The sequence below is a fragment of the Phyllopteryx taeniolatus genome, chromosome 5, assembly GCF_024500385.1.
Source record: "Phyllopteryx taeniolatus isolate TA_2022b chromosome 5, UOR_Ptae_1.2, whole genome shotgun sequence".
Classification (NCBI taxonomy): Eukaryota; Metazoa; Chordata; class Actinopteri; order Syngnathiformes; family Syngnathidae; genus Phyllopteryx; species Phyllopteryx taeniolatus.
In genome coordinates this window covers 8,547,443-8,560,372 of record NC_084506.1, presented here as the reverse complement: position 1 = coordinate 8,560,372, position 12,930 = coordinate 8,547,443, and the positions used below count along the sequence as shown (strand labels likewise).

At 42.7% G+C, this 12,930-nt stretch overlaps 1 protein-coding gene across 4 annotated transcripts in view; it reads left to right on the top strand.

Moving 5' to 3' along the window:
• The first annotated feature begins 518 nt into the window (after positions 1-518).
• LOC133477831 (neural-cadherin-like) overlaps positions 519-12,930 on the top strand; it is a 106,119-nt gene continuing 93,707 nt past the window's right edge. For 2 of the 4 annotated variants that reach the window (XM_061773038.1, XM_061773039.1), the window contains exon 1: positions 522-1,811. In XM_061773038.1, coding sequence (XP_061629022.1) covers positions 818-1,811 — 994 coding nt within the window. In that variant the 5' untranslated portion in view covers positions 522-817. Of the gene's footprint in view, positions 1,812-12,930 lie in introns of all 4 variants that reach the window. The other 2 variants (XM_061773040.1, XM_061773037.1) reach the window with 2 other exon arrangements.

The window sequence follows — 12,930 nt, the reverse complement described above, 5'->3', positions numbered from 1 at the left end:
GGTTGTGCACATATAGCAATTTGTTTTTCTGGTAAAGTCTAATCTGGGTTTCCTGTTCTCGAATGTTACCAGCTGTTTGCACCTTTTTGTCAACCCTTTGTATAGAAGTCATCTCTTCTTTTTTTAAAATAAATATTCTTGACCTTTTTGACACTGTTAATGTTGCAAATGAACCGACATTTTTATCCACGGTTTAAAATAAGTCAAGTGGACAAACAGTAACAATGAACATGTTGTCAAGGAGACTTAATAGAGAATCAAGTCCAGAGCAATGCCCAGTGAACCATATTTAGGGCAGTATTTGGATTCCAGACGGATCTTTAGAAGAACATATGTGTTTGCTCGAATTGCTCATCTGTGACAGTCTGAGTGATTTTTTTTTTTTTTTTTTCCCCCTCTGTCGAGAACATTTTAATCTCATGGCGGATTTGTGACACGAGTGCATGGCGAGGCTTTTTTCTTTTTTTTCTTTTCTACGTGTGCACTGGCGAGGAGAATGGGGACTGTTGACCATCACGCAGGGTGGGGCACATGGAGGAGCAGACCCCCACCCCCCATTCTGGCTGCACCAGCACACCCCCTCCCTCCCACCGCTTGGCGCTATCCGGCACTATGGGTCGTGCGAGCTGGATGTGATCACAGCCAACAGCCTGCAGCGCCGTGGAGCGTCTGCACTGCACCGTGCTGCGTGGGGCCAACGCACGAACCACGCAGCATGCAAGAGCTTTAAGTTCAAGGTGTCTCCTGGAAATAGGAGGGGAACTCGAGTTTTCTTTTCTTCATTTTCTTGAGGCTCTGGAAAAAACTTGCCACCAAAATGATTTGGGCTGTTTGCACGCTGCTGTGTTGCCTCTGGGCGCCAGCAGCTGGACACGAAACCCCGGAGCGAGCGCCTTTCTTCCACGGCCACGTCTTTGAGAACTCGCCCGCGGCTTCGAAAGTGAACGGACTGAGCATCCCGGTGAGGCGCATCAAGGCGCAAAAATGGTGCCCGGTGCCGGGGATGCACCTCAAAGTGGACGGCGACGGCAGCCAAGATTTCCGCGCTTTCGCCCACCACAGGCGGGGGAATATATTGTTAAAAACTTCCAGGGTCCTGGACCGGGAAGTTCGCTCCGAATACCTGCTGAGAGTCGCGCTGTGCTGCCACAGCTGCGCGCCGGACTCCGCGCTTGTGGATGTAGCCTCGGTCAAAGTCAACGTTTTGGACACAAACGACCACGAGCCCACTTTTCGTCCTCCCCAAGTCGCGCACATAACTTTAGACGACACCACGGCTATCCGGAGTGTCGTTTACAGGCTGAGCGCCGTGGACGCAGACAGCGGCAAGAACGCAGACTTGACGTACGCGTCATCGCCCAAAAATGGCACTTTTTACGTGGTCCCCAAGACGGGCGAGGTTTTGCTGCTCGACTCCATTCTAGGCTTGCAGTGTGCAGTTGAAGTGTCCGTTTTTGCCACGGATCACGGATGGCCGCCACTGAGCAGCGAACGCGCGGTGGTCACCTTTTCCCCGCGCAGGTGGCTGGAGAAACCGGCTCCGGAGAGGGCCAGGCGCGCACCGAGGGCGTCACTTTACCCGGCGGCCTCAATCTCCCTCAACGTGTCTGAAGATGCCAGCATCGGCTCGGTCATCACGAGCCTGAGTCCCAACAGGTTCCAGTCAGCCGGCTTCGAGCTGATTTACCCGGATTCACAGAGCTCCCCCGTGTCCGTGGGTCACGACGCTGGAGATATCACCATCACCAGGAGGCTGGATAGGGAGTCACAACCTTCCGTCGACCTCACTGTTAAGATTCAGGACAAACTTGGTATGTAAATATTGCACAACTACTCATCCCCACAAGAGAAATCCAAATCTTTTCTGAGAGAAGGATTTGCCTTGTGGTGCTGTCAGATGATTTCCTGCACGGAATGTTCCACAAGGAATGCCCGCCATTTGTATACTGCATCCCTAGAAATACATGGTAAGGACTCATTCCACAGGTGTGCCTTCAAGTCCATCCTCATTGGTTCAGCTATCCACAGACAGGCCTCAATGAGAGCCAACACAAGAGCCGTAGTAAAAATGTTGGCACTTTAGCAAAAAAAACCAAAACAGTAATGCCCAATTTTAACTGACACTTTCGGGGGGCTATTCATGTATTCGTGTCTTCCTGTGGAGTGTTTGCATGTTCTTCAAGTGCTTGCGTGCTACGGGTAGGCATGCTTGCTCCCACGATACAGAAACACGCATGTTACGGTCATTAATGACTCCCAATTGGCCATAGTTGTTAATGCGAGTGTAAATGGTTGTTTGGATACAGTGGGTACGCAAAGTATTCAGACCCCCTTACACTTTTTACTCTTACTCTTAATCATTTAAGTTCATTTTATTCCTCATTAATGTACACACAGCACCCCAAATTTGCAGATATATTCAAAAAGAAAAACTGAAATATCACACAGCCATTAGTATTGAGACCCTTTGCTGTGACATTCATATATTGAACTCGGGTGCTGTCCATTTCTTCTGATCATACTTGAGATGGTTCGCCACCTTCATTGGAGTCCATCTGTGTTTGATTATACTGATTGGACGTGATTAGGAGAGCCACACACCTGTCTCTATAAGACCTTACAGCTCACAGTGCATGTCAGAGCAAATGAAAATCATGAGGTCAAAGGAACTGCCTGAAGAGCTCAGAGACAGAATTGTGGGAAGGCACAGATCTGGCCAAAGTTACCAAAAAGATTCTGCTGCACTTAAGGTTCCTAAGAGCACAGTGGCCTCCATAATCCTGAAATTGAAGACGTTTGCGACGACCAGAACCCTTCCTAGAGCTGGCCGTCCGGCCACACTGAGCAATTGGAGGAGAAGAGCCTTGGTGAGAGAGGTAAAGAAGAACCCAAAGATCACTGTGGCTGAGCTCCTTAGATGCAGTCGGGAGATGGGAAAAAGTTCTAGAAAGTCAACCATCACCGCAGCCTTCCACCAGTCGGGGCTTTATGGCAAAGTGGCCCGACGGAAGCCTCTCCTCAGTGCAAGACACATGAAAGCCTGCATGGAGTTTGCTAAAAAAACACCTGAAGGACTCCAAGATGGTGAGAAATAAGATTCTCTGTTCAGATGAGACCAAGATAGAAATTGTTGGCCTTAATTCTAAGTGGCATGTGTGGAGAAAACCAGGCACTGCTCTTCATCTGTCCAATACAGTCCCAACAGTGAAGCATGGAGGTGGGATCCTCATACTGTGGGGGTGTCTTTGAGCTGCAGGGACAGGGAGACTGGTTGCAATTGAAGGAAAGATGAATGCGGCCGAGTACAGGGATATCCTGGACCAAAACCTTCTTCAGTGCTCAGGACCTCAGACTGGGCCGGAGGTTCACCTTCCAACAAGACAATGACCCTAAGTGCACAACTAAAATAACGAAGGAGTGGCTTCAGAACAACTCCGTGACTGTTCTTGAATGGCCCAGCCAGAGCCCTGACTTAAACTCTCGAGAGACCTGAAAATAGCTGTCCACCACCGTTCACCATCCCACCTGACAGAACTGGAGAGGATCTGCAAGGAGGACTGGAAAAGGATCCCAAAATCCAGGTGTGAAAAACTTGTTGCATCATTCCCAAAAAGACTCATGGCTGTATTAGCTCAAAAGGGGGCTTCTACTAAATACTGAGAAAAGGGTCTGAATACTTATGGCTGTGTGAGATTTCAGTTTTTCTTTTTTGAATAAATTTATTTTTTGAGCTGATTTACCCGGATTCCTCTCGCCCAAAGTCAGCTACTAGTGGAAAAGGCCATGGTGGCTGTGTTAGTGACTGTAGTTGAATTGGTGTAGAGCAGAGGTCACCAACCTTTTTTGGAAGTGAGAGCTACTTCTTGGGTACTCATTAATCCAAAAGGCCCAGTTTGATACATACTTCCATCATAAAAATTTTGGCAAACATTTCTCAGAAATGACAATGTGCTACCAATGGTAAGCTATCAATGGTCCTTGGGGGCGACCCAGTGCCCGCGGTCACCATGTTGGTCACCCCTGCTGTTGCATTACAGGAGATGGTTCCTTCCAACTACACAAAATAAGCATTTTCAGGATGAGTGTATTTATGAGAGTGTAAATATGTGTGTTGTCACGCAGGCACACACACACACACACACACACACACACACACGTACAGAGAGTAACACACGTTTACTGTATTTCTTGATTAAGATGTCAAATATACTGTAGATATTTACTTGGATTCCTGTGCAGAAATAAAAAAAAAAGAAGGTGTTTAGTGGTTAAATATTATGCTTGATTAATTTCTTAGCTCAGGAAGTCAGATTACATTCGCAGTAGACATCAAAAGGTGAATTCAATAAAATTCCTTATTCCTTTTCAAAGTAGTTAAACGAGAGCTCACGGCAATCAAAGAGTCATTTCAAGCCTTCCTGATGCTCTTGTGGTTATAAGGGCAGGTGGAGTAATAAATGAGCTATTTTTTTCAATCGATATCTACACCGAGAACCTTTTCTAATGTGCACTGTGAGTGACTGGTGACCAGTCCGGTGTCGCCACCTCTCCACCAGTCGCCTGCTGATGACACTAATGAGGAAAAAAACATGCAGAAGGATGGATTTAGCTACACGAATTGCAGAGAATGCTACAGTGGAGTTCTACACCACGGTGCGTAACACTGTAAACCACAATAATTACAATTGTCAGATCAATACCTCTCTTATACAGAGCCATGAAAACGTATCGGCCCGTTTCTCAAATTGTTTTTCATAGTTTCCGCACTTTAATGTTGAAGATCATCAAACAAATGTAAATATCAGCCAAAGATTAAGCATAAAATGGAGTTTTTATATGGTGAATTTATTTATTAAGGAAAAAAAAAACAACCAAAAAAACAAAACAAAATGAAAGCTACCTGGCCCTGTGTGGACAAGGTAATGGGCCCCTAAACCTAAAAACTGGTTGGACCACCCTCAGCAGCAAGAACTGAAATCGAGCGTTTTCTATAACGAGCAATCATTCCCATCTATGTTGAGATATTCTGCACACTCTTAATTGCAGAATTGTTTTAATTCAGCAAAAATGGAGGGTTTTCGAGCATGAATGGCTTTTTTAAATCAGATTAAAAGTCCAGACTTTTACTAAGCCACTCCAAAACCTTCATTTCAGCCTGCGTGGGTTTCCCCCCGGGTACTCCGGTTTCCTCCCACATTCCAAAAACATGCATGGTAGGTTAATTGATGACATTAAATTGCCCATAGGTGTGCATGTGAGTGTGAATGATTCTTTGTCTATATGTGGCCTGCGATTGGCTGGCGACCAGTTCATGGTGTGCACGTTTTTTGTTGGCTGGTCACTCTTTATTTCCCATCTGTTCTTTTCAATTTCTTGGCTTGTGGCATTTTGTTTCAGATTTTTTAGATCTTTTGGCTGACTTCATTTAATTATTAATTTAATCATTTAATAATTAAAAAAAAATAAATCACCATCACTGAATAAGTTTGCTCACTTACAAAGAAATGTAGTTTCGAATTATATGGTTGTTTATTGATTATGGTAATAGACGAAGCATTTTCTGATAAATTATATCATAGAGATTATCAGTCAGAGAAAATGTGAAGCTAAAAAGCACACAATGTAAAAAAAATATAAAATAACGTGTATTAAGTCCTGTAATTTCTCATGTATAATACGCATCCCCAATATTGACCAAGAAATCAAGAAAACCCTTCTACTATACCTATGTGTTTTATATATATATATATATATATATATATATATATATGCACCATCAATTTGCTGCTATCCATGCTCAACACTTTGCGTTATTTTCTGTATTTCATTAGGTTTTTCAAAGAAAACCTCACCGTTTCCCCTCGTGTTCTCATATAAGCAAGGAAGAAAGACCGTGATCGACTCAACTCAATGCTCCATGATGTGATAAGTATAACATTTTAATAGTGCATCTGGACAGATATGATAGATGATCTGGCGGTGCCCGCGTGGACGTCATGATTCTTGGGTGATCAGCAAAAAAATTACCGTATAATATAGACATTTGTAACATTAGACATTGCATATCATATTGGAATGAAATTACTGTAGTTGTGGGTTGACATAATTCCCCTACGGAACTAAGGGCTAATTAATATGTTCCACACATTAGTTTTTGATGTGCCGGACTTGATCCAGCACAGCGTGAAGCTAGTGCAACAAGGTAGCCAGCAGGCTCAGTAGCAGCAGGCTAGCTGGATAGGGGGCACTTAGGTCTGGTCCGTGAGGATTTATGGCACAGACGAGTGCAAAATAGACCTGGAATTCTAGCTGTGGCCAAGGTACGCCGAGCGATCCTCGTAAAAGTATGGTGGCACGGTGGACGACTGGTTACTCTGGTTTCCTCCCACATCCCAAAAACATGGATGGTAGGTTGACTGAAGACTCTAAATTGCGCATAGGTGTGAACGTGCGTGCAAATGGTTATTTGTTTATATGTGCCCTGCGATTGACTGGCGACCAGTTCAGGGTTTACCCCGCCTCTCGCTCGAAGATAGCTGCGATAGGCTCCAGCTCGCCCGCGACTCTAGTGAGGATAAGCGGAACAGGAAATGGATGGATGGAGACACAGACATACAACCCCAATTCCAATGAAGCTGGGATGTGTTAAACATAAATAAAAACAGAATACAATGATTTGCAAATCATGTTCAACATATATTTAATTAAAAACACTACAAAGACAATATATTTAATGTTCAAACTGAGAAACTTGATTGTTTTTAGCAAATAATCATTAACTTGGAATTTTATGGCTGCAACACGTTCCAAAAAAGCTGGGACAGGGTCATGTTTACCACTGTGTTACATCACCTTTTCTTTTTCGTTGCTTGGATGGCAGCGTATGTTTCTCCAAAACCTGTATGTACCTTTCAGCATTAATGGTGCCTTCACAGATGTGTAAGTTACCCATGCCATTGGCACTAACACAGCCCCATACCATCACAGATGCTGGCTTTTGAACTTTACATCCATAACAGTCCGGATGATTCTTTTCCTCTTTGGTCCGAAGGACACGACGTCCACAATTTCCAAAAACAATTTGAAATGTGGACTCGTCGGACCACAGAACACTTTTCCACTTCGCATCAGTCCATCTTAGATGAGCTCGGGCCCAGAGAAGCCACCGGCGCTTCTGGGTGTTGTTGATAAATGGCTTTTGGTTTGCATAGTAGAGTTTCAAGTTGCCCTTACGGATGTAGCGCCGAACTGTATTTACTGACATTGGTTTTCTGAAGTGTTCCTGAGCCCATGCGGTGATATCCTTTACACATCGATGTCGGTTTTTGATGCAGTGCCACCCGAGGGATCGAAGGTCACGGTCATTCAATGTCGGTTTTCGACCTTGCCGCTTACATGCAGTGATTTCTCCAGATTCTCTGAACCTTTTGATGATATTATGGACCGTGGATGATGAAATCCCTAAATTCCTTGCAATTGTACGTTGAGGAACAGTGTCCTTAAACTGTTCGACTATTTTCTCACGCACATGTTCACAAAGAGGTGAACCTCGTCCCATCTTTGCTTGTGAATGACGGAGCAATTCAGGGAAGCTCCTTTTCTACCCAATCATGGCACCCACCTGTTCCCACTTAGCCCGTTCACCTGTGGGATGTTCCAAACACGTGTTTGATGCGCATTCCTCAACTTTCTCAGTCTTTTTTTGCCACCTGTCCCAGCTTTTTTGGAACGTGTTGCAAACATAAAATTCTAAGTTAATGATTATATGCTAAAAACAATAAAGTTGATCAGTTTGAACATTAAATATCTTATCTTTGTAGTGTATTCAATTAAATATAGGTTGAACATGATTCGCAAATCATTGTTTATTTCTGGTTAACACAACGTCCCAATTTCATTGGAATTGGGGTTGTAATACATTTAGGATTTTTCATTTGTTGGGCTATTATTTTGAAATAGTCCAAGTCGTAACAATGAAATTGTGATTGGCTAGTCATTTGTTACTGTCAGTACAAGTAGCGATTGGGATTTTAGGGTCGCGAGTCCGACCACTACATTTGTGTCTTCCGCTTTCAAATAATGGTGCAATTTGTTATTACCTTCTCGCCAAGGTTTTTTTTTTTTACAGATGGTTTTGTAACCCATACCAGCCGTGTGCGGGTCTCTTTAGTCTTGCGTTTGGCGGAACAGAGATTGCAAAGTAAGAAAGAGATTCTTAGAACACGTGCGCTTTAAACGCATGACAAGTTGGGATCAGGAGTATTGGTAAATTGGTATATTGTGCACAGCTGTGTGTCACACGGACACCAGCCAATCTGTGGGAGTCAGAATTCTGGCTGATTTGGAGTGGATCAAATACTCTACAATATACTTTGCAAGATTCATAGTTTTCTTTCAAAATGAATTTTTGACTGATATTCTGTCTATTACCCAAATCAATAAACAACCAGAACAATTGGGCAGTGTTAATTTCTTACTAAGTGAGATCAAATTAACCCCCCCCCCCCCCCCCCCCCCCCCCCCTCTGTATGTACAATCCATCAATCATTATGTTACCATGGCAGCTTGCATTAGGTTGCCGTTGTGCAATTGGAGTAATTGCAGCAGGGTTACACGTTTCCCCTCATGCTTTGAGTAAGATGTAGATCATGAGTCAGTGTGCGGTTAAGTTTACGATCCTGCCGTGGCAGCATAACCATCATTTTAGATCATTTTGTAAAATAAAAAAATCAATAAATTCAATAAAAGCAAAGGTCTTTCTTGATGGTCTCTAACCACTGCCCACTTTGAAGATATTTCAATGAAGTCACACACTCATTTGTTGCTCGGAGATGTTTTTTGATGTCTTTGGTAGACTGGCTGAATAAAATATGTCCTTGATTGACATAGTTGGTGACTGTGAAGTAGTTTTGGGAGCTAATCCTTGCAGAGTGGCAAACCACTGTGGCCCTCCCGCTATCATCTACTGGCATTACCCCTCTAATCCTCCACTCTTCACTCTCTAGGCTGAGGGATTTGAAATAGCACTGCCACAGTCTGACAAGCCCTCAAATTAATGGTGGAAAGGCGGAGCGCACGTGTTGTTCATGCAGCTTTTCGTTTGCATGTTGTAGCAGGTGATGTCGAGAAGTATGGAGTAAAAAATACACAAAACAAATGTTTTTGTAAATTGTGCTGCGCATTGCAAGAAACGTTGTACACTGTTGTCATTGGAGTTGCCTGCTGCTGTTTCAATGTACAATGTGTGTTGGATTGTAATTGTAGACTTGATTGAGTCCTTTTTTTGGCATCTTTTTTGAGGGGAGAAAAAACCAGGCGGATTTCTGAAAATATCTTGTCACAGATGCATAGGCTAAATAAGCTGCTTTAGCCTGAGAGACACTCAAATACCTTCCTCCATTTGATCTCTCCCACCTCGGTAACTCTCCCTTCCTGATCAAAGGCCTGGTATGTCCTTTATGCGTCGTACAGCTTTCCACACAGAATCCTTTTCTTCTGCTCGTCTCCTCCCAAATCCTTGCACGCAGATGCCTGATTGAAGCAGCCTTCCGAACCTGATTTGTATTTTGGCTTTAGCTGTATTATGGTCGTCGTCGTCGTTGCGATACCATTGCTGTTGGAATTTATTCATCAACACGACATCGGTGGAACTTTACATCAACAAAAATTGGACATCCTATAAAAAAAATACTGTGTATGCCCACGGCTTAGTCAAGACATTTGGGTGTCTCGTCTCAAGTGTGATGCTGGTGGTAGGTTAATGGACAACTCTAAATTGCCCGTAGGTGTGAATGTGAGTGTAAATGGTTGTTTGTTTCTACGTGCCCTGCGATTGGCTGGCAACCAGTTCAGGGTGTACCCCGCCTCCTGCCCGATGACAGCTGGGATAGGCTGCAGCACGCCCGCGACCCTAGTGAGGAGAAGCGGCTCAGGAAATGGATGGATGGATGGATGGATCTATGCATTTGCCTCTGCATGACTCATGAATGTAATTTCATTTGGTCAACTGACCAAAGAATTCTGTTCTAACAAGATCCCGTGTGTCGCATCGTCTGCTGAACTCGGGCTCGTTCAGAACGGTCGGTGCGGCTTCAAGTCACATGCTGAATGCCAAACAGAGCGCTTCACCATCATTTTGAAGAAGTTAAATAACACTTCCTGCCCGCTGACATTAATATGTAAAGACCCAGGGCTCAGAAAGGAGGGAATTATTGTTGTTTACTTTAACATTCAGACCACATCTTCCCCATGTAGCAAATCTGCCATATTAACGCGCTCTACTTTTGTTGATGACATTCCAGAGCCAGACCCTTTTCCTCCTTGACATTAACATTTTTATTCCTCAGTATTACTGTATTTCAATAATGCGCCACTGCAAAATGTTTGCTCTTCTGGACATTGTTAAGCCTGCCGCTTGTTTAAGTGGTCCAAGAAAATGCCTGCATGGCAGCTATTTAGGGGTGACTACAATTTTGATAATCCAGGTGATTGCTCATAAAGTTGTCATTGAATGGGGATTTCCATTGCTTTTGTGTTTTTAAAGGCAAAGTGTTCTGGCACAGTCCAGATAAGCAGGTACGGCAATCATGCATCGTCCATGACATGCTGTACAGTACAATCTCCATCGACAACCCGATGAATCAACACACTTTTTATTCTGTTGACATATCAAACAAAGTGCTTAAAAGAATAATGTGATATTTTGCCAGTTACTAAAACAAATTGGAATTCCAAGCACATATTTCAACCAGATTTTTTTTTCGATCTACCATCCTGCATAGAGGTACTATTTTTTTTTTTTTTTCCACAATATGATAATAATCATAATAAGAGTTTTGCCACTGCTACTGATGCATTATTCATTTATCACTGCCATTTCTCATTAACTCTACCTATGCAGTTTTGCATGCAGTCATTATTGATCATTTATTGTGAGTAAAAATGATTCAACTAGTCTGCGCCTAATCTTGAAGGCAATATATATGAAATAATAGTCAGATATTATCTAGTTATCACCATACCTTGAGTCATTATGCCACTTACTTTTGACATTTCTTGATTTTTGACAGAACAAAAGACATATTTGTGTTTGTCCAATTGCAATTTGTCAATTAAGTTAGCATACTACTTAACTAACGTAACGTAAAGTCATTAACGAATTAAGAATTACTAATAAAAAGCACCTAAGTGTATGCACTTACACTGGCCACTTCATTAGTTAGAATTGCATAATCTAATGAGATCAATTACAAGGTAACCAAAGTACTTAGTGTAAAAAGAAATATACAATGCATTGCATTTCTACATCACTGCAGACCGCAAGCACAATAATTACTATTATGTTAAATTGATACCACTCTAAAAATTTATATTAAAACTGTATATTCGTTAAATGGAGAATTTGTCAGATGAGTTCCAGTGCAGTAACGGCGACATTACTTGTTTGGACTTTGACACTTGAATGATTCAGATCACACAGTTTAATAATTTTTATTTTTTTTGCTTTGTTAATGCTATGCTCCCTCTTTGCTCTATGACTGCGCCCCCTGGTAACTGGCTGGACATGTTTGCCTCCTAAACTGCAACATCACTAATGTTGTTAGGTTTCTACCACAGCTTCTGCAATGTGAGAAAAACAGGTAAACGCAACAGAAGTAGGCCATGACTCATGACTCACAACAACCAGTTTTAGTGCCGTTTGGAGGCAAGCGAGTGAGAGACCTCCTGCACAGTTCTTCCACTGAAGGATTGGACGGACCCACAGAGGATGTCAGTTCAGATTTGCGCCGGAGGAGAATTTTTTCCTTTGGTCGTTCCATCCAAGAATCCTTCTCTTTTCACCTTAGAAAGAATATCTTATGGCATGTGATGGTTTACATGGAGTATTGAACCAATGGTGCAGGCATCTGTGAAGCACAACAGGGGAAAGGACCTTCAAAGTCTCTCTCTCTCTCTCTCTCTCTCTATTTTGGCAGGTACCAGGCCTGTTTAGTTAAGGGTTGTCTTTTGCTCTCCCCCCTTTGCTGATTACCAGCATCATGCCTCATGCTTTCTTTTAATCCAATTTTTTTCCACACTCCCCCACATTATTTGCATTTTACCTCTGTGATGTGAAAACAGAATAAAAGAGAAGACAGTCAAAGACAATTTCATAAAGTGGAACTTCATATACTGAATTCAGTTTAAATAATGTACTTGTGAATGTCCTGTGGAATTGTGAGCATCGTTGCTTGTGTGTATACTCTGCATAATGTATATTTCAGCAAATTGAAATAATTTTGGTAAACCTAATTGACCTAAAACAGGAAATGTGCTCCAGCAGCCCGCGGCCCTAGTGAGGATAAGCAGTAAAAGAAAATGGATGGATGGATGGTTGTATTCCTTAGTAATGCTCCTCCTCCTCATATTCCAACACGTTGCTCGCCATTGCGTATAGTGTGTAGCGAGCTGTGTTTGTCAATGGCAACGTCACTTCTGGTAGCCCTTGTGGTGGATAGAGGAACCACACCCGGGTGTCTTAAGCTTCGGGTATGTTCGGGGATGACTCAATATGCGTCATAAAATGCTCATTTTTAGCTAATCTATGCTGGAAGTTACGTGCATGTATTACATAACATATAAACAATTCAAATATTAATTTTAACTGACCCCATAACATCTTTGTCATCTGACCTTTAAGAGACCCAATCCACCCCACCCCTTCATACCACCACTATCACGTTGCAATTTAAAAAAAAAAAAATACTAAAACACAATACAACAATGTGTGGCATTACAGAAAGAGAGATATATTTTGTTTCATTATTTATTCGGCCGCTAACAAATATTGCTACGGGGCATCTTTCACTCCATAATGTCATATAACATACAGGTACTGGGTATTGTTCACGGGGAACTTATACATGTGTACTTGTATGTCGCTACTCGTCA